The sequence below is a fragment of the Scylla paramamosain genome, chromosome 36 (genome assembly GCF_035594125.1).
Source record: "Scylla paramamosain isolate STU-SP2022 chromosome 36, ASM3559412v1, whole genome shotgun sequence".
In the NCBI taxonomy this organism is placed as follows: Eukaryota; Metazoa; Arthropoda; class Malacostraca; order Decapoda; family Portunidae; genus Scylla; species Scylla paramamosain.
Window position 1 is genome coordinate 5922941 of NC_087186.1, and position 22300 is coordinate 5945240.

A 22300-nucleotide genomic window follows, 5' to 3' on the forward strand; every position below is an offset into this window, starting at 1 on the left:
CATATAATGTATCTTTTTATCCTTCCAAACTCTTGCTGTATCATCAGTGGCCAGGGTATGTGCTATAAAAGCCACAACCCTAACTTTTGAATGAATCATTTCTATGTGCATGATTTTCTTTTCCTGTTATGGCAGTACAGTAAAGATAAACCATACTTCTCATGTTTATTAAAATTATTATTAAAGTTCACACATTAAAATCAGGTTCTAAACAATATACATTATGAAATCACACATTCTGCTCTCACTCTCTTTGATACAAAAGATTTACACAAGTTGGAATGTTGAGCTATAGATGCAAAATCAACAGAGTGCCTCTCCTTCCCTCTCAGTGCAGGCAGCAGGATCACAACAGTGAAGATAAATTCTTGCCTTTATGTAAAAACGGAACAGCAGGGACATGGTATAACAGAGGAATGGGTATATACCTCAGCGGTCTGCCTAGAGCAGGCAGCCCTCAACAGGGGACCAAATATTTGTCTTACACAGCTCAGTCAAATGTGTAATACATAATTGTGAGAGTAACAACTGTTTGGCTGGAAATTATAATACGAAAAAGGAACACATTAGTGAGAAGTTTTTGTGGTAAATGGAAGCAACATTGTTACATGGCATTATAAAGAGCAGCAAGGGGGTGGCAGCTCTGTGGCAGTGTTGCTATGGTGTCCCTGTGGCTCAGCTCAAGATCCAGACACCATTGCCTGTACTGCCCACCAGCCAAAGCCTTCAGAGTGTGGCTGTGTGCCAGAAGCAGAGTGGTAAACATGAACCTCAGCCAACACTACAATAACTATCAGTAAACTTGACACTTACCTGTGCCAGCTCTTCCCATGCAGTGACAGCAAGCAGCATGTCAGTGCACAGACATCAATGGTGTATGACATGGCAAGGCCAATCTTTGTAGAAGGGATAGATTATGACTGCAGTGGACAAAACCATTAATATGATCACTACACAAAGAAAAAAAGAAAAAAAAAAAAAATTATATATATATATATATATATATATATATATATATATATATATATATATATATATATATATATATATATATATATATATATATATATATATATATATATATATATATATACACACAGTGGTACTTCATGATTTGAACTTAATTGGTTCTTTTGGGCTGTTCAGATTGGGAAGCAATTTATCCCATTCAAATTAATGTAAAAAGAATGAATCTGTTCTAGGTCCCAAAATCCCTGCTTTTTTTTTATTTCAATGGGTTTATGTTGTGCCCTAAACATAAAACTGAATGAAAATAACATAAATATACAATACAACAAATACAACAAAAGAAAACGTGAAGTACCGTATATTCTGGTGTACAAGACTGTACTCAAATCCTAAAAAAACAAAAAAAAAGTTGTCTTAAGTGTCAGATACAAAATCAATGACCTTAAAATTTTACACAATATACCATTGTAAATAAAACCTAACCTCAAAATGATGAATCACTGAAAGTTCTTGGCATCTCCAGTCTTGTAAACAGTTGTTGTGTACACAATTTTTATTTTGCACTAAAATTGCCTCTCCCTCCTCCAGTGATTGAGTGGAGTTGCTTGAATGGGCGTATGTTCGAATTGGAAGACAACATTCAAATTGGAGGAAAAAATTTGTTTGCCAACCCTGTTTGAATTGGGAGCTTGAATTGAAGGATGTTTGAATCACGAGGTATGACTGTATATATATTTCTGCTACTTCAAATAGACACTATGATAAATTGTCACTGAGATAAACAGTTGCCAGAAGAGTTGTTTCATGAGCCAGCTTTATTTAACATATGAATGTAATAGACTTCTTTCATGGAAACCTCTACATTTACTTGATGATGAGGGCAGGCAGATCACACTAGTTTGGCCATATGGAGAGAGAGGGTGAGAATGGCAGGGTGAAATGTAAAATGTTTTGAGTGGAATGTTGAGTGGCAACAGACAAACCACAGAAGTCAAGGGGTGACACTCTGAGCAAGAACTTTCAATTTAGCAGACTTGACAAACAATCCATCATCAGATGAGTGCAGCTGAACAAGGAACCTACTTTTCAGGATGAAGATGATGATGGCATAATGATGATGATGGGTATTCAGATTGAAGCTGCATTTGTACATATTCCTGTCTGAATTAACCTTCAAGAAGTGTTGGTACAAATGTGTGGTGATCAAGTAGTGCAGGTGAGAGCAAAGTCTGTCATGGCTGAGGCGGCCAGCTCCGAGGGACGGCCGACTGAAGGCAGTGCTACAGCTTGTGGCAACATTACTATTTTTATCTTATAAAGCAATGTACATGATTATTAGTGCCCATCACTTAATTTGGCCAAATTCCTGAAATACTCGCGAAATATTTTGTTTGTTGGTGATTGCACGTCATGGTGCATTGTACAGAGTATAGCACGAGTCACTGCAGATATTGCTGGAAGTTAATGTACAAGTTATTGTAAGTGAAAATGTTCTATGCATATATGCATTTTGAGACTGTTTAGGTATGGTGTGAAATTCAAGTACAGCCTGGTGACATATCCACAATGACCAGGGCAAGTAGCCGTGCTGGAGATACACCATATCCACACACTCCACATTACTCGTTGAGGAAGTGAGTGTGACTGGCAATCAGCAGGTTTGTTCTTAGCCTCACTCCTCCCCACTCCCTGCCTAGCAGTCATGGTGCCAGGTAGCCTAATGTTTTATTATTTGTTAATTACAGCCATACCATCCTTGTCTAATGTTTATTGGTAAATCACCTGTTGGATAATACCTTTCATCTTGTTATGGGATACTGTAAAGCTCCAAAACTTGTAGAAATGATGTCTGAATAATTCAGCATTTCACTAATGGACCTCCACATCAATACTCACAGCCATGGATACCCGCCCAGCCTGGCCGTTGTGCCTGTCATCCACCCACACTTGAATTTCATACCACAGCTAAACAATGCTTCAAATTACATATGTGCATACAGCATTTTTGACTTGGAATAACCTGTACTTTCCCCCTCTAGCAATATCTGCAGAAACTCGTGTTACACCCTGGATTTCAGGTGTTTTCCTTCCCTGGCCTGGAGCCAATTTGATTACGTAGAATTTTTCATTTCTTTCAGAACCCCAATTTAAAGATTATTAATTTCAAATGTGAATGGTAGGAAGAGATGACGTTTGGTAACGAGACAGACAACCATTATCTGTCAACTGTTTGCTATGTTTACATTATTAGTTATTCACCATAATGCTGGTAGATAATATTCTGCTTGGTATTCTCCATGAGACAAAAAAGTGACTCTAGTGCATATAAGGAACAAAGAAAAGTACATAAGATTTGGCCCTTTGGAAACTTGGTTACATGTTTAAAGCCTAAGTTGCATACATATACAGAACACACTTTGTATGTTCAAAATTAATGCGGTTATACCTCCACCTGTATCCACTGCCCAACCACCCACCCACACCCACACACACACACAGGCATCTTTCACTCTCAAACTCAAATGCCCACACCTTTCATCACTGATTTTGTAAACTCCATTTATTCTTTCAACTCTCATGTCAGATTAATTTTGAATCCAAGCACTTCCTCATCCTCAGAGGTGCATGTGATCACTAATTACTGTCTGAATTTCAAGCACCTGATTTCCTTCAACTATTTCAGCCAGTAAGGAAATTCCAAAGCATTTATACTTTACAATATCAAATATGTAATGAAGGGACAGAGGAATAAAGTTCACACAAAAAATAAATATTGAAGCTTCAAGAGGGTAAAGTCAGCAGCAATAATCTAAACTAAATTACACACATATGTATATATGTCAACATTTCTCTCCCAACATCTAAAAACACCTCCAACTCTCTGCAAAAAATAAGCTTGTGGGTCTGATATCTAGATTTCTTCAGCAACTGTCCAGAGTCTAGGAAAGTAACAAATCAGTGCCTGCTGTACATCCCTGTGTAAAAATACAACCCACACCCACCCTTTCCAAGAGGCATCACATAAGTCTACGCTCCACACGCACCTTTAAGCAGATCACTGGCTGTGCATGTAACATGAAACTATAAACATTATGGTCTATCTTATAAAACAGCAAAACTACAAGCCAGTAAGTACTGTCTATGATCCTCATCTGTCATATTCACATTATGGTCACAGCCACAGTATGTGAATGCTAACTTTGCATTCACTGTGTATGTGTCTGTCATTTGTTTCATCTCTCTCTCTCTAGTGATATATCTCCAGAATCACCTCCATGTTGTAGAGGCTAGCACACCTGCCTATGAATCCACAGGCCCTAGTTCAAATCTAGGCTGAGGCTGTTGGGTCACAGCCCACCAACTGTTCATTCTTCTTTTGGGCTGGTTGATAAATGGATGCCTGGAGAAATCTGTTAAAGGTAAACTGTGGAAACCTGGATGTCACAACGTTCTGGGGTAATGGACATCATCCACCACAGGCACAAAGGCCAATGAGACGGAGATGAGCGCTGAGGCCACATACAGCTGTAGCATGTGCCCAAAACTTTACCTCAATGTCTGAATCAGCATAATACAATTACAATATTCTCTTAAAAAGAAAACCTATCCCTGCAATTATGCACACAACATATATACAAGTGTCCATGCAAGCAAAAACACAACCACACACACACAGACACACACACACACACAACCATACAAATCTGAGCACACACCAATCACACTATCAGATACCATCTGACTGAGAGAGGACAAAGCTTGTTAAGGCTACCTACATAAAGTTGTTAAGAGTGTGGTGTGTACTATATATAGAACTGGTCACTGGCCAGGCGCTCCGTGAAAGGAACTACCAACAGGTGTGTGGAGAAGTAGAAGATGAGGCCGAAGGTGATGGAGATGGGCAGTGCTGGCAGGGCCTTCTTGAAGATTGCCAGCATGATCAGAGTGAGACACAGACCCTGGAAGCAAAAGTCAGTGCTACTCAATGATTCTTGAGTTCAATCTCCTTTACTTGCTACACTAACAGCAGCTCTCCAGTTTCCTTGAAAGGTGATCTCCAAAGCATAAAGTCTAGTGTGGATATGTTCTGCTTCATGTTCCTTCAACCTTTCTTCTCTGTCAAGTACTCCAACACTGTCTTCTAGTATGAATTAATTCTACTACTTACTCTCAGTGTTATAATTTTTCATTGCAGCTGCTGCCTTTTATTTTTCATAAAACATAAGAAACTATCAAGTAGGATATGGCCATATTAAAGGAATGAAAACAAAGAAATTGTAAAGAAATGTGAGAGAAACTGGTGCTAATAAGAGATGAGGATGGAAGGAGAGGGTGAAGGAGTGCATGTATGAAGGAGGTGTAGTAAAGGCTGAGCACCTGAATAAGTAAGAAAGGAATGTCTGGATAGGGAGAGGTGGAAGCCATTCTGCCTGTAGCTGCTCCCATGAGGGAGAGGGGCAAGGCATCATAGATACTGATATACAGAAAGAATTTAGTTATCAGATAACCATGATCTACATGCATCATATAGTGAGGTATGGCTTATCTGCTTATTCACATTGATGGGGTTACTCACAATGAGGATGGCGATGAAGCAGGCAATGGTGGTGTTCCAGTTCCCATAGGCAGACACCTTGCCCACCAGCACTGAGTAGAAGATGAAGTCCCCTAGACCTAGCTTGACTCCCCCTGCAAAACAAAGTCATATAAGGCCAGATCAACAGAAGAGATTGTATGCATCACCACAAACAGGACATAGGCACACTAACAAAAAAGAACTACATATTATTAAATTTCATTATCACAGGTGGATGAGTATGAACAACTTACTAAAAAGTACATTATGACACTCAAGTCCAGACAGAGTTCCACACAAGTACAAAGGATTACTCACGTTCCTCCTCTTCTTCCTCGGCAGTGAGGTCACGGGGATGAGGACGAGGCTGGTCAATGTTGGCTGGATTCTGCCGTATGTGGCTGGCCACCTGAAACATGTCAGTATGCTGCATCTCTGCCTCACCAACAAGGCCATTCCTTCTTTTACTCTTCCTCTCTCTATCCAGGACTTTCTTTCACTCACTTACAAACTTACATTCACATGGAGCTAACACATCCACATTTCATCTCTGAAACATACTCACAATCTCTCACCTTTGTTCTTCAATGACAGGGATAGAGGTTCATATTCAAATAAAGATGAATGCTTTGAATACATGAAACAAGCACTTCAAGGATACAAGCATAAAGAACAGAACCATGTTCACTGAAAGAAATAAGTACAGAAAAACATTGCTACATTGCATGAAAACTCAGTAAATGTTCTATATATCCCAGAACTCACCATACATGTACCTCTTCTATAAGTGCAGAGGCTTCCAACATTTTTCATTTGTTACTAAATTCCATAAGGCACATGAAGTCCATCACCCTGACTTCAAGCAACATAATATTTCACTGATAACACAATTTCATTGCATTTTTTTGTGGCACCTCTTTGTTATGCACCAAATACTGGCACATCAACCTCTCAGGAGAAGTTTACCTAACAGTTGTGAAACAGTCAGTAGAACAATAATAAATCATATAACATCCTTACTTTCCCTTAAAATAATAACAGAATAAGAGCACAGTTAAAATAAGCTCTCCATCTCCAAGTATAAACAGATCATGAGAACACAACAGAGACTAGAAAAGACTAAATGACACACACAAGGCAGCTCTTGAGTTGATCTGCACGAGGCAATTCCCAGACACAGCACCAGTAACAATCACAACACAGGCAGCATCACTCACCTGGTCCTGGCGCCTCATCATCCTCTGGTCCCGCTGCTGTGCCCACTCCTCAGTAAAGCCAGCATCCCCGTCACCCGCAGCATACCCATTCTCTGCTATCCTCCTCCTCACTGCCTCGTCGTGTGGCCCCATGGCGGCCGCCTGCTCCTCTCCCTGGTTCTCCTGCTCAGCCTGCTCATGCTGCTGCTCCTGTCTCGCTCCTCTTGCCCTTGAGTTTCTTGATTCCTCAGAGTCGGCCATACCCAGACTACTGTACATTATGTTGGCTAAGAGGGAAAAGTGAGGCTCTGGTTAGTGTTGAGTATTACCTCCTCTTTGTTTACTTGTCTGCTGCTGCAATGATTTTTCTCTTGAAATTTATCTCTCTGGTTCCTCTTCTACTGGAATAGATTGGAGGAAAGGTATGGACATCAAGTAAAGAAAAAATGGGTCTGTGTATTACAACCAGGAAACACTTACAGGAATAGATGAGTGCTGGGAAGATGGGTTCATTCCTCTCCTGTGCTGTCTCCACCAGTATCCTCAAGGGTCCCTTTGGGCACAGCACAGCCACCAGATCTGAGAAGAGACAGTAAGGCCAAGATGATTAGTCAGATCCTCATGATGTTTTTTCCCCATTAATGGTTATCAAATACTTGTTCACTATCACTAGAATTATGAAAACAATCTTGAAAGCTCCAGCAACTTTCACTACTGCCTCTTTTAAAATGTAGAATCCTTGTCAAATTATCACTAGAATTATGAAAGCAACCTTGAAAACTGCAGCAATCCTCACTAGACCCTGTTAAAAATTAAGAATCCTTGTTAAACTAAGATGATAATCATGAAAACACCCCTGAAAATCCCAATAACCTTCTGTGAAGTATGTTAAAAGAGGTCAGGGTAACACAACAAAACCTTTGAGAACACAGTCCACAGCTTCACACACTGCTGGCCTCCCCTGCAAGGCACACTCACCCCAAATGGAGATGACGCCAAGGACCATCCAGAGCGTGTACTCCGGCAGGTACTTGATGAACATAAGTGACATGAGGGAGGCAATGAAGATGAGGTAAGCCTGCTGGAGGCGCAGGGGGCCCTGCCAGTGGATGCTCACCATGCCCACTACCCCAAAGTTCCACACACAGATGGACACAGTGATCCAGTCCATGCCCAGGTTGTAGCCTCTCAGAAGCTCTCTGGAAATGTGTATGTGAGTAATGATCTGAATAAAGATGTGCTTAAGGTGTCTTACCTCTTCACTGTTTATAACATTTGTTATTTCACTTCAGTAAACCAAAACAACTTTGATAAGTAAAGGTAAAACTATAAGCACTGAAAGATTTTAACTTCTTAAGCACCTATTTTGTTGCCAGAGGTGTCTTTTAAAACTATACATTAAAATTACCACCAGACCATTTCATCAAGCTTCACAAGACTACCTAGCAGTCAAAGAGTTAAGGGGTAATGTTAGGCAAGTAACTGGTATAAGTTATCAAAACAAGCAGAAAGGAAATGCATGGCAGACAGACAATGTTAGACAAACTTCTGACAGAAATAACAATCCCAAAGCTAAAAGGAATATTAAGCATTAAAGCTAAAAAGAAAATAAAAAAAAACATAATTAATGGCATGATAAAATAGATCAAGGTGCCAATCATGTCAGATGAGGTCAGATAATCCTGATATAGAAATACCAGACCCAAACTTATAACCTTAAAATTTTGGAAAAAACAAAATAAAATAAATAAATAAAAATAAACAAATAAGCATGGCAAGGAGAGAGACATATCATATTGGGCAGATAGACAAGAACAGCCAAACTGAATACAGAAATACTAATACAAAACCTATAACCTAAAAAATAAGTCTTGGAGAGAGAGAGAGAGAGAGAGAGAGAGAGAGAGAGAGAGAGAGAGAGAGAGAGAGAGAGAGAGAGAGAGAGAGAGAGTAGCAGGGAAGCACAAGACAGAGAGAGAGAGAGAGGCTGAGTGTGAGCAGTGTGCAGCACCTGGCATCACTCACATCATGTAGAGGATGGTGAAGATGAACAGCAGCAACAGAGAAGACAGCAGCAGCCACCCATGGATAATCTGTAACAAAGCCTGACTCAGTTCCAACCACAAGACAGAAGCACTGTAGGCCAAACTCATTATTCAAGACACTTATCCTCCAGTTCTGAATGATCCTTTTTGACTTCTTAGGGACCGGCACTCTCTGTGGACCTTTTTTTCTACACTTTTTATTACCTTAGTCAGTGCCCCTCTTACATAAAAGAAAAAAATCACTTAACACCCTTATTTTCCCTTCATGGATTAGACTCATCACAAAGTCCTGCAACTCATTATTATTATCATCAAAAGCTTCATTTTCTCTATTATGCAAAGTAAAACTCTTAATTTGAATGACGTATCCTAGGGAGAGTTTAAAAGAATGAGCAACACAAAAACTTTACCTTGTAGCAGCGTTTCTTGTAGAGGGTGATGAGCACAATGGTGAGCACGATGACCACCCCCAGGAGGATGAGGGCGTTCCTCACCGCATCATACAGCTTGTCCCCAAAATTCTTAGACTTCTCATGGAAGGGAGTGTACAGCCTGTGGGAGGGAGAGTGGAGGATAACTCACTCACAGTCTAGCAAGAGGTTCAGATTACGCAGCCTCCTCTATAGTTAAGGCTGACGAACACTATTAGTTTATTTTCCATCTTTTTTTCTTGTAAGGCTGACTGAATTATGAGTCTCCCACTTTTTGCAGTCACAGACCATCCCTTTCCCGAGGTTCATCCTTCTCATGTCTTCCTCTACATACACCCTCCAGGTCTTCTTTGGTCTTCCCATTGGTCTCTCTGGAACCACCTACAACTCTAACACTCTTCTGAGCATGTGATCCTCCTCCCTCCTCCTGATGTGCCTATAATATCTCATTGTATACCATCTCGGCACATTCATCACATCCTGCCACCCAATGAAAGTCTTCAGCAACCTCATCAGGATGCAAACCTCCACCAGGCAAGTGACAGACAGTACATTATCACTGAGCTGACAAGCAGTGTCTGAGCTAACAAGTCCAGATTAAGTTTTTTAGGATAATCAAATGGGCACATCTTATGTCTGTGAAGCTCTTGACTGGCCTATTTTAAATGTACAACTTTGCACTACTCACAGGTAAGTGCCCTTCTCAGTGTAAAAAGTGACTGAGGAGACGGTTGCCACCACCACCAGCATGCACAGGGACACTGGGATGAACAGCTTGATGACATGTTGTGCTCCATACTTCAGCTCCTCCTCATCCTCCTCCACCTCCTCCCACTCCCCTTGTGGGTGCTGTGGTCTTCTAGGATCCTGTGAAGGAGGGAGGGAGCATATAAAGACAGGTAGTCAGTTAGACTAGTTGAGGTAAAGCAAGTATGGGGCAACATAAATAGGCTTATGAGACAGCCGCTAAGCCTTGATGTAAATAAGTGTGTCACGAAAGCAACAAGGATTCCAAGTGGTGCATTGAGATGGGACATGTCTGTGTGACAGGTGGGGCAGTGTTCCAGTAGGTGGTGGCACCACTGTGTGGGTCAGGGAGGCAGACCACTCTCCTCACTTGCCACAGGTAAGTTTGTGGCAATTATCAGAGGCAGGAAGTGTCCATGTATTGTGAGGGTGAGTGTGCTGGTTTTCCTGTTTTGCATTGTTTTTCCTTTCTTATTTGGGTTCATAAGACTTGTGCTGGAGTCAAAAAGGAGTGAGTATGTTGGAATATAATTGTGTTTACTAAAGGCAGGAAGTGCACCTGCATTGTGAGGGTGGGTGTTTTGTTTTTTGCTTTGGTTTATATGATTTTCACATTTGGGTTTGTAAGATTGTTGCTGGAGCAAAGATAAATTATGTTGGTGGTTGAAGTACGACTGGTACAATTGTATTTCATGTGTCACTATGATGATTCCCTGCTGAGGATGGCTGGAAGCGAAGGAGAATTCCAGCAGTGATGAGTGGTTCCAGCCTGTGACAAAATTGTTGTGACATGTACAGGCTTAAACAGGCAAATCACATTTCAAGAATAACTAGTTTAAAATTTTGTGATTCAAAAGTAAAACTATTTTGTCCTGATTTATGGGTACAGAATTTTCATTTATAAACAAGAATCTACAAAAAATCTATTTCAATATACCTTTAAATACACAACATGGAATTTTGTAGTTTATCCCAATTAAAAATTCTTTATTTACAAATGTATTTTATGGAACATAACTCATTTGTAAAGTGTGCTTCACACCTGATAGTCTTTTGAGACAAATACCTCCTATGGTCACAAGCACATCATTACAATACATCTCATTCTGTAACACTGGCAAGTACAGGACAGAACATTCAAATGTCTATTTGCTTTCTTATTTTCCTCTTGTACTTGCTCTCTTTTCCTTCCCATTCCTCACCTGTGGGTTGGGTCTGGCTGCAAGAGGAACTGGCCCATCCCTCCTGGTGGGTTCAGGTTGCCCATTGCCCTCTGGTGTCCTCTGGTGGCGCCGCACTACTCCCTCCCGTGGGTGGCTGTTGGAGGGTGCTGCCTCCTGGTCCTCTACTGTGCCACCATCATGCTGCCGGATAGAAGGATGACTTGACAGACTGTGCTTAGCAACCTGTTTCTCCTGGGTGGATACAGTGGCAGTTGTGTAAAGCAAAGGGCAAACACCCCTGGTAGGGTCTAGGTTAGGATAGGTTCAGAGGGGTTAAGAGGGGGTGAAGGTCTTGTGGTTAGGTTAATGTCCTTATGGGGAGAAGGGGTCCAGAGGTGACACAGCCCCCCTGGTTAAGTTAGGTTAGTATCCTTAAGGGAATTAAGGGGGGCAAAGCCTTTGGTTAGATTGTTAGGTTAGGCTAGAAATTATCCTAGTATTCAAATTATGGCATTTCATCCTTAGACTTTTTGTGAATGTCCAAATTTGGCTTCTCTCACTCTAAAACTTTACTTTCTGCACCCTTATATAAAAAAAAAAAAAAAAAAGGAAAAAAAGTCTCCAAGCGTGTTGGAAGAGAGGGGAGGAGTTCTGTGACAGAGTTATTGTAGATTTTTATCTGGAAAGCAAAAGAAGAACTAAAGTGAACTAGGAGGAAATGTAATGCTAAAAATAAATAAAATAAAAATACATTAATAAAATGCAAAAAATAATAAAACAAAAAACTGGTAAAAAAAAAAACAGATCGAATGGAAGACTTTGATGAAAACAAAAGAACACATAAAATAAGAATAATGAACACAAAAGAACAACACCAATAAATACCAAGAATAATAATAACCCCGATGAGTGTGTGGGTGTGAGTGCCTGGTGGTGACTCTCCACACCTACCTCACGACTTCCATTACAAGGAAAACTACGAAACACATACACCACACCTACTAAAACGCCCATGATATAAGGAAACCGATGAAAACACATCTGGAAGTGAAGGAAATGACCCCACCTCAGCTGCTCCTTCCTCTTGACTCTGAGACTTCCTCTTCTTCTTACGTCCCTTGTTCCCGGCTTCCTCTACTACCGCAAGCTTATCATCTCGGTCAATATTCACATGACCATCCATCGTCTAGTATCCTCCAGGGCCCGCCGCAGCACTCGATAGGACAATAATTGCAAAAAGGGGCGAGACTGGGCTGGATTTCCCTGTTGACAATCTTTGTTTGTGTGACGCAGAGACACCTGGCGGCCGCCTCTCTAACTAAGACCCTTTTCATTTGTTTCACTGTATCCGTCTGGGGTAAATGTTATGTCTGTTTCAGCTGCTTATGTCACTTTTTTTTTTTTTTGTATGCCTACTTTATATTTACTTTTCTTTACTAGTTTTGTTTTATCTAGTTTTCGTTCGTCATTTACTTCACATCTATATAGCTTTTTGCTTTTGTCTACTTTGTATTTACATTGCAGTGAATATATACATTTGAAAGAAATGGTGAACAAGAAGTAGATATTTTTTTGATAAGTAATATAAAAAAAAATCTACTTGTTCGTCATTTGTTTGAAATGCAAATATTCACTGCAAGGAATGCGTCGTTCCTGGCTGCCGGTTGGCCGGAAGAGACGCTATTATTTCAACTCCTATGACTAATTGTTTTATCTCAAGGTATACATGGCGTGAATAGCTCAGTATTACATGACACTCACCTACATGGGCCGTAAAAATTTGCCTTGGAGACTCTAAGAACAAATTTGCCTGCAGATTCGGTGAGACGGCGAGGCCCAAGGACCAGCGTGTGTCCAAATCACATGGGCGCCAAGGTTGCGTTTATGCCCAAACGTAAATCCAGCACTTCTCACACTTTAAAATCAGAAAGTTTGCTCAGTATCAAACACATTTTTGCGTCGAATTAAGCGTGAAAACTTGAAATGTTCAGCGGAGATTTACTCCTTACCGAAGTTTGATTAAGCGCCATCAGAAAATTCAACCGCCAAATCAGTCATGGCCGCCGGCCCCACGGCTGCGCGGTGTTATCTGAGTCATTGAAGCTATTCCAGTGGTGTGCTGAACAGGATATAGGAAATAACTAAAAAGACAAGGATGTTTACCATAGATATGTTCAATACTCGGCCTACCGCTGGAAACTGAATTTGAAGAGTTGCATCGTTGACGAACCGTGAGTGTTGTGAAGGTCGTGTGGAACCCTCAAGTACTGATGTGTGCCTGGGGAAGACCGGGATGTCTGCTGTTGAATGTAGGGGATGCACCAGCACAAAGGCAAAGAATTGGGTGACCAGAAACTCCAAGGTAATGTGTGCTTACTTGTTTTCCATCACCCGAAATATTCCTTGTTATTGTTTCGCGAAGTTGCATCCTCCTGCTACTCATTACCTGTTTGATCGAGGCCGATGCATCTTGGTTGAGATTCATTTCTCTGTTTTTCCATGACGCTCCAAATGGGTCTGTGGCAATTATTTCAGCAGGGGGATGCGGCTCTCTGGAAATGAATTGTCTTATGTTTTGAGGGAATGAGAGTAGGCGAAGGTAATGACCGCCCACATGGGAAGGTAAGGTTAGGTACGGTTAGGTTTCTTTGTATATGTAATAAACAAACCAAACAGTAAGGAAAGGTTTTCATGGTGAAAGCGATGCTATATCAATCTTGTGGTGGGGCAAATTATCATATTTTATCCGTTACATCTAGTAAATGGTGGGAGATGCCGGTAGCTTCCTGACGATCGCTTTCCTCTTCACACAAACCCCAGTGCTGCTGTTACACTTTTTACGTTTGTTGTTTATGTGATATGCCTCCTGTATAAAAGAAAAAAAAAAATGTTATGATTGTTATGGTTCCGATGCGAAGGGCACTGCATATTTTCCCAGTTAATTGTTCCACCATCCACACGGGCTATGCAGCGAAGTTATCCTGTCTTCAGATTAAAACTTATTGGTTCTATGAAGTGCCTGAGAGAGAAAAATATTGATGGCAGCGGGAAACACTTTTCCGCACAGTGTGTACCACAATGGTGGCAGCAATGGAATAAGGCTTGTACACATGCCCCTCGTGGGAAGTCAGGACTGTTTGCTAGTGCTATTAAAGTCAGCCACGTCACATGTTGTACCCATCTTTTAGAAAGGGGAAAAAAAGTTATTCCCTTAATTACTGGCCAATAAGTCTCTCCTCTACACCATGTGAAACATTAGAGTCAATCATAACTTCCAAACTTTATCAGATTAATTATTTCCTCAATGTATTTTTGTTCTGGTCAGGGAGCTCTGTTGATGAACAGCTATTGTTAACATATAATGATGTCACTTATTGGATGGGTAATGGTAATATGATTGACTTAATTCTTTTCGATTTTGCTGAAGGTTTTGATACAATGAACCATGAAATACTTAACCAAAGTCCAGTGCATTGGACATGTATTAAATGTACAGTCTTAAGCTCACTTCCCATCAGTGTGGCAGAATCAGATTGACTAACTTCTTGTGTGACTCTCTATTTGATTTTTTGTTGCTAATCTGCCTGATATACCTTGACACTTGTTCTGGGTTTATAGCACACATTCCAGCCCTTTTTTATTGCTACGCATTCCTTGGTGATTCTCATTAGGGCTGGTGTGCTAGTCGTGCTGGGGTGCCCTCTTGGGACCACAACCAGGTAAGAACACTGGCAACCCATGAGAGGCTGGCTTTGAATCCCTTCAGCGTTCACCCTTGCAACTCTCCTCCTCGCTGAGTTTAAAGACTTTAGCGTTCTCCTGTTTAGAGTTGTAGGCTTGGCAGTCAATTACCAAAAGAATATTTGAGTTCCATTCCTGTGTCATCACCTGCTGAATAACGGGGTTTGCAGGATTTGAGTTTCTTAAAGAAATAACAAGAAGGTCGAATTTTGGTACTGTGTGATTAGATCTGCCTCAGGACTCCACTGATGTGGCAGTTACTGGCATCAGTAGTGAGAATGATGGGTTAATGTATGCTAGCTAAAAGTAAGTGGAATTTATGAATCAGATTTTGGGGTCTTGGAATGACTTGTAACATTCATTTATTTCTGAGTGTTTGTATGCAATGCCTAGAGAACATGTAGATATAAGAAGCTTGTCATTTAGGTGAGAGACACATGTAATGTACATGCAACTATATGTATTACATTACTGCATGCCTGTTTATATCCTAAAGGAAATACTATATGTAAGAATGAAAAAAAAAAAACATATCAGGAAGCTTGGGAGAAACCATTGATAACAGCCTAATATAGAGGACAGTGTTGGGATGTAGGCGTTCAATGGTGGAGCCTGTTGATAAGACAATATTGGGCATTGTTTAAGTTTATTGCCATGTTTTATCACATCAATGAAAGGATGGTAAGGGAAAGACCTTACAAAATGACAACTTACTTACTGAGAATCCCCGAGCAACTGTTACCTTAACACTCTTATATTCCATGCAAATTTGTGGCTATAGCAAAAACTGGCACAATAAGCAAGGCAAGGCAAACGTACTGAAAACTGTAACCCGAACATTGAGATAGGCTATCACATTAGTGAGAGACTACTAAGAGCAGGCAGTGCAGCATGGCAGCTTTGTTCCACTGTGTTAGTCTATTGTTCCAGCACTGATCAGTGGGGTGGTATGTAAGGGTTTCACTTAAAGGGGAACCAGGCAAGAGTGAACAAGTACAGCAGTAGTAGTGCTTTTGGGTGAGTGGCTGTGCTCTCTCTCTCTCTCTCTCTCTCTCTCTCTCTCTCTCTCTCTCTCTCTCTGATAAAGTAACGTTATTATAAACTGTGATGGAATCGGACTAACTTGTTACATGCTGACTTGTCACGTGGTGGTCTTTTGTTTTGCACAAATGGGAATCACTATAAAATGGACATTGAATTTATATATGAAATCATAGCATTGGGAGTTCTTGCGCCACTGTGATGATGTAAAGTGTGTGTGTGTGTGTGTGTGTGTGTGTGTGTTGATCATTTGCTAGTCTCGTGCATGCCACACATTTGGTGAGTTCAGAAATGACCTGTATTGCATTGTTTATGATTCTGCTGCAGTACATCACAGTATGTCCGATATAGGATTGCACTAATCTTTATATGCTCGCTGCCCATGTATGTTTGCGCTGAGTAACCTGCCACTCTCATTTCACTATTGCTTTTTCCGTCAGTCTCAAGTCCTCTGATAATAAAATCTCTCAGCAGTCAGATGTTGTAAAGAGACTGTCAGTAACTCGGAAAACTTGAGATGGTGGAGAAAACACTAGATCAGGTGTGTCAAACTCACGGCCCGTGGACCAAATGTGGCCCGCGGGATAGTCTAAAGTGGCCCACGAGGTGACAATTTTATTGTAACCTTTCTTTGTAATAATTAGTGTTGTATTTATTAGGTAAGACCAATTTTACATGTGTAAGTTCAGATGAACGCAAATAATGTATTTTTGGTAAGCCAGGATGACCAGCAAAATAAATTGTAATCTTCAGTCTCGCTAAATAAGTAATTACCAAATCTTTGATGTCCCATGAGACCATAACCAAATGCATAATTGGCCCTCGAAAGGATTTGAGTTTGACACCCCTGTACTAGATAAAAGTAGCAGGGAGTGCGGTGTGTTCAGAGACGTGGTCATGACTGTGTAGCGTTAAAAATCCTGAAGGCAATGTGTAACTACTACTACTACTACTACTACTACTACTACAAGCAGCAACAATAAATCTGTTTTTACCCATGTTACAGAAAACGTTACCCAAAATACATTTTACATAAAGAAAAGTAAAAAGTAATAGAACATATTGAAAATAAGCAAAATTATCGATTAACAAGTCCATGGTAATACAAAGAAATGCGTAGTGGATTACACTTGTGTTGATTTTTTTTTAAACCTCGAACTCACCCGAAGCCAAGCGTAGCTAATTTCATATTGGCGAAGTTTCCCTCTCTTCGTTTTCTGTTTTTAAAGATGTAAGAAAACTAGGAAAATATTAAGCATGGACGTCCTTCTTCGCTTTTAGGTTAAGAACAAGGAACGTAGAGCAGAGAAGTAGGAAAAACGAAATACATACGGAGATGATGAACTAAAAGATAAGGAAGTGAAACTCATGAGGCGAGAAACGTTTTGGTTTTCCTACTGGTAAATCTAATCATGTGCTTTTGTTATTTGAGTTATTTCTTTCCTTCTTTTTTTTTTTTTTTTTTTTTTTTTCTTGCTTGTAATTCTATTAACCAAAAGATGAGAAAGTGATACACATGAGGTGAGAAACATTTTGGCTTTCCAACGGACAAATCCAATCATGTACTTTTGTTTTTTGTGTGCTTTATCATTCTTTCAGTATTGTGTTTTGGTGTTTACTGAAATGGGCATTTGAACCATTACTAGCTGTTTGTTGGTTCACAAGAATGCACTACCCAAGTGTTTGATGTGCACTATGTTTTCTTCGCTTTTTTTTTAATGTATCTTTTTGTGTGTGTGTGTGTGTTTTTTTTTTATTTTAGTTAACTTTTTCTTCTTTTTCTTCCTCTTCTTCTTCTTCTTCTTTCATTTTAGAATAATAAAAAAAAAAAAAGATTTTCACATAGATCGATAGGTGACTGGAATAGACTCAGTAATCACGTTGTTGTTGCCGAGGCAGTACAGATGTGAAGGGAAAGTTAGACAAATATACGGACAGTGCTGCCGTTTGATGGAAATTCGTTTGCTAAACGGATAGACATGTGACCCTACAGAAGTCACGTGATCAGCGGAAATATTTCCGGAATGCTGTTTTCGCAAGTTTTATGAATGAAACAAATATTATATTAAGAATAATGTTATTAAACTTATCAATTTAACTCGTACCCTTGTTTTACTTGCGGACTTAACGCAATATCTATCGATGTTAGACAACCAGAGGCTGTCAGTGATATTTGCCTGCGGAAACTGTCGGAAGAAAGCCAGACTTCTTTGGGTTTACATCGGATTCCTGCAGCGTGAAGCATTTTGAGGTGTCACATCTATTACCAACACGTACTGCATCTTATATCATGTGAGTGTTGTGTTACTCTGTATTGCAGCTAATATGTTAACATTATTATTTTCACACTTCTAACAGTGCAGATAGGTATGGTTAAGTCACCCTTAAGTTTGTTTGTTACTTACTCTGAAGATAGAAAAACGAAGTGAGGATGAAAACACACTTATGTGAAATGCATTTATCATATTATGCTATCCAGTAAACATACTTTGAAGTAACTGAAAGTATTTTTACAACAGTTATCATCACCTAAATAGAACCTCGATAGAAAACCTCAATAGAAGACGGCGGAAATTTTACCTCACTACCAGCTACGGAGAAACGGCAGCTCTGTATACGGATAGAGTTGACAGGCGGTGGTGTGTTCTATACAGGGGTAGGTGTGTTCTATACAGGGGTAGGTGTGTTCTATACGGGGACTGCCACGTGTAGACTTGCAGTTTCCCTTATGTTCGTAACTAAACTGGCTAACCTGGTTGCATTATTATTATTATTATTACTATTATTATTATTATTATTATTATTATTATTATTATTATTATTTACATTTAATTAATGGAGCAAATTAATGTGCATTTCTTTCCCAACCATTAACTATATAACATAACTTTCTTTCCATTTAGATAACAAAATTAATATCTGATTAACTGATTTGCTGCTGCTGCTCTCTCTCTCTCTCTCTCTCTCTCTCTCTCTCTCTCTCTCTCTGGCGTCTTTTCCTTGTGTATCAGTAACTAGGTGGTTGAGGTGGAGAGAAGCCTAAGGTCACCCCGGACGTGCCTGGAGCCTCGGGATTGTGTTGCAAGACTCGAACTGAAGAGTCACTTGTGGACACGGAAAGCATTTATAACTGAGTGGAAAGAGACTTATTACTCCTTCGTCTCCTCAACGATTTCTAAAACGTTTCGCTCAAAAATCCCGGAACTGTCCCACTAGGAAGACATTATTGGTTTGTGTTGTTGTTGTTGTCGTTGTTGTTGTTGTTTTGAATTGTCTTGCCTGGCCGGGAGTTCGACTAGGAAGGTTTTGATTTTGTTTTGAGTTGTTGTTGTTGTTGTTGTTGTTGTTGTTGTTTTGAATTGTCTTGCCTGGCCGGGAGTTCGACTAGGAAGGTTTTGATTTTGTTTTGAGTTGTTGTTGTTGTTGTTGTTGTTGTTGTTGTTACACTAAGCGAAGAGTCCTTGCTGGTTTGGTTCTGTGTATCCAGGCGCGAGGGACTGGATCACGCCCTTGCATTCTCCTCAGCAGGCCAGGGACTCCAGGGAGGGCAAGCCAGTCCAGCTCAGTCCACTAGCATGCGTGGGATTGCCTTTGCTTCGGCTCCCACTTGTGTTTGTAGTTTCCTTGCTTTTTTTTTTTTTTGTCGTTTCTTGTAGTTTAGAGTAATTCTTGGCAAGTCTTCCTCTTTCTTCTGCTCCAAATTTTGTAGAGTTTTGTTTCCAATTTATTTAGTTGATATCACATTAAACACTAAAATGTCATATAATTTGATTTCTATTTATTTATTTATTTTTTTTTGGGGGGGGCGGGGCAGGAGGGGGTGGGGCTTACTGGTGGCGTTACGTTGTGTGCTGTTCCCTTATCACCGGCCATTCAGACTCGCGTGGCAGGGATTAAGGACCAGAAATGAAAACTACACACAATCTTTATCGTCCGCCGCAAACACCTCGTGGGTTTGGGGAAAGAAGTGCGGCAAGGGAATGAAGGATGAAGGTAACGTAGCAAATGAAAGAATCGGTTGAAAAATACCTTTGTGGGTGTTCGGTGCTTCGTGGAAATATAAAGTTTTAGAGGTAAGGATTCCCAGTCCTCCGCTCGCAAACCTTTTAACTGCCCGTTCAGCACAAAGGGAATGCGGAAACACACACACACACACACACACACACACACACAGAGAGAGAGAGAGAGAGAGAGAGAGAGAGAGAGAGAGAGAGAGAGAGAGAGAGAGAGAGGGGTGGGTGGAGGTGAGGTTATAGCAGTCATAAATGATCTGAGAGCCAATACGTGTGTGTGTGTGGGTGTGTGGGTTAATGTGTGGGTGTGGGTGTGTGGATGGCCGCCCACTCTTGCCACACACACACACACACACACACACACACACGCCTTTGTTGCATGTCTTTATTTGCTGCGTTCACGAGAGATGCATCGCTGGCATTCTATTTGCTTAAGTGTCTGTTATTAGTTACCTACAAATCATAAGAATATAATTGCCTTTATAAAACTTCACTTTTCACTCTAAACTAGTCTTGGTATCTATAGGTGATTAAATCCATACATTTTAATTAATAACTACCCACCGATATCCATACATATTACATACATGCACCACTACTACTGTTATCATCATTATTATTATTAAGATACACGACTCCATGAAATTCAGAGTTAAACATAGAATATTAAAGGAGAAATCACCTCCACACTCACCGTATCCTCCAACCGTGAGTGGCGGGGAGGGCAGAAGAACCTTGTAATCTGTACTCTAGCATTTCACATCCCTGAGGAAGATAAAGGAGAAGAATATGGGAAGACCAGCGAGGCGAGGCCGTGGTGGCATCCCTGACCCCTGTACTTGAGTAGTTGGCCCTTAAATCCTTGCCTTTACAACCGTTTTCTGTATCTCACGCTGACTGAAGGCCTCGCGGGGGAAGTTAGTGTGATGTAAGACGGGAGTTTTAGGAATGCATAATAAAGTTTACGGGACAGACGTGAGAGCACAGAGCGGTGTGTGTGTGTGTGTGTGTGTGTGTGTGTGTGTGTGTGGTGAAAGTTGGAGTTATTAAGGAATTCTGAATGTGCAAGAGAGAGAGAGAGAGAGAGAGAGAGACGTGTACCCCCTGCTCCCACCACTACGCCTCTTCCGTTCATTCCACGTGGCCTCCTCGTCCCCTCCCTCGAGTGTCATTGAGGGCGGAATGACCTCTCACTCTCGCCAAGAATGACCCTCCTGGTGGATTGGTCAGCGGGTGTGAGCCTGACCTGCTTACTACTCCTTTTGGACGCAATCACCTCACTTAGCACCTCTTCTTCTAGCTGCTTGTTGTTGTTGTCCCTCCTCCTCCTCCTCCTCCTCCTCCTCCTCCTCCTTCTCGGTACCCTCAGGTAAACAAAACAGATGTCCACTGAACACCTGTCTTGTTTATCAGAGGGTACCGAGGAGGAGGAGGAGGAGGAGGAGGAGGAGGAGGAGGAATTGTTAATATGTAGTAAGTAAAAATCATCATCACAATCATTCTCAATCTTCTTCTCATCACCATATTCACCATAATCATTCATGTATTCTTATCATCAATATTTTTACCATCATTATTGTTCTTGTTACATTATTATTATTATTATTATTAGGGGCTCAGATTTCATTAGGTGTCTCAAGATTCTTTATTTGTTATTCTGTTTTGTATCCGCGATGCTGTGAAAGCTTTATTACTGATGCGGATGTGTGTGTGTGTGTGTGTGTGTGTGTGTGTGTGTGTGTGTGTGTGTGTGTGTGTGTGTGTGTGTGTGTGTGTGTGTTTTCTGCATCAATCTTGTATTCTCTCTCTCTCTCTCTCTCTCTCTCTCTCTCTCTCTCTCTCTCTCTCTCTCTCTCTCTCTCTCTGTCTGAGGAATTTATAGAAAGTTATAGTTTTCCTACTCTCAGTATATTCTTCCCAGTCTGGTTTTTTCCCCACAAACCACCCGGGTATCCACGTCACAGATAGATAGATAGATAGATAGATAGATAGATAGAGAGAGAGAGAGAGAGAGAGAGAGAGAGAGAGAGAGAGAGAGAGAGAGAGAGAGAGAAAGAGAGAGAGAGAGAGAGAGAGAGAGAGAGAGAGAGAGAGAGAGAGAGAGAGAGAGAGAGAGAGAGAGAGAGAGAGAGAGAGAATATTTACACAGCAGTCATGATATATTGGTTACATGGACAACCTTGGAGGAGGACACAAACAAGGAAGAGGAGAAGGAAGAGGACGGGCATCACCACCACCGCTGCATGGCAAGTGTGGTGGGTGATCAGAATGGTCGGAGTAATGAGATCCTCACGTCGACACACTTGGTACCTTTGATCGTAAACTGGAAACAAATCATGCTCCTTAATTCACAGAAGCAAATAAACTGATACTCGTGG

At 40.8% G+C, this 22300-nt stretch overlaps 2 protein-coding genes across 2 annotated transcripts in view; one reads left to right on the forward strand and one right to left on the reverse strand.

The window, feature by feature from the left end:
• Window positions 1-3674: 3674 nt before the first annotated feature.
• LOC135090874 (presenilin-2-like) lies at window positions 3675-12436 on the reverse strand. Its single transcript, XM_063988020.1, has 11 exons — window positions 12194-12436; window positions 11167-11328; window positions 9906-10084; window positions 9197-9338; window positions 8767-8834; window positions 7720-7940; window positions 7222-7320; window positions 6763-7028; window positions 5864-5954; window positions 5546-5658; window positions 3675-4928 (listed from the first exon to the last, which is right to left on the reverse strand). The coding sequence occupies exons 1-11, from the start codon at window positions 12308-12310 to the stop codon at window positions 4773-4775; spliced, it is 1614 nt and encodes a 537-aa protein (XP_063844090.1). The 5' UTR covers window positions 12311-12436; the 3' UTR covers window positions 3675-4772.
• An 846-nt stretch (window positions 12437-13282) lies between these two features.
• LOC135090744 (nitric oxide synthase-like protein) overlaps window positions 13283-22300 on the forward strand; it is a 158033-nt gene continuing 149015 nt past the window's right edge. The window contains exon 1 of the mRNA XM_063987770.1: window positions 13283-13489. The gene's annotated coding sequence lies outside the window, so the exon portion shown is untranslated. The remainder of the gene's footprint in view (window positions 13490-22300) is intronic.

What these genes read in the sequence shown, in the direction of transcription:
- LOC135090874 (XM_063988020.1), bottom strand. Translation starts at nt 12,310, where the DNA reads ATGGATGGTCATGTGAATATTGACCGAGATGATAAGCTTGCGGTAGTA. An exon ending in TTCACCATCCTCTACATGAT is followed by an intron (nt 7,941 to 8,766) that starts GTGAGTGATGCC and finishes ACACATTTCCAG; the next exon opens with AGAGCTTCTGAGAGGCTACA. An exon ending in CCCAGCACTCATCTATTCCT is followed by an intron (nt 7,029 to 7,221) that starts GTAAGTGTTTCC and finishes TTTCCCTCTTAG; the next exon opens with CCAACATAATGTACAGTAGT.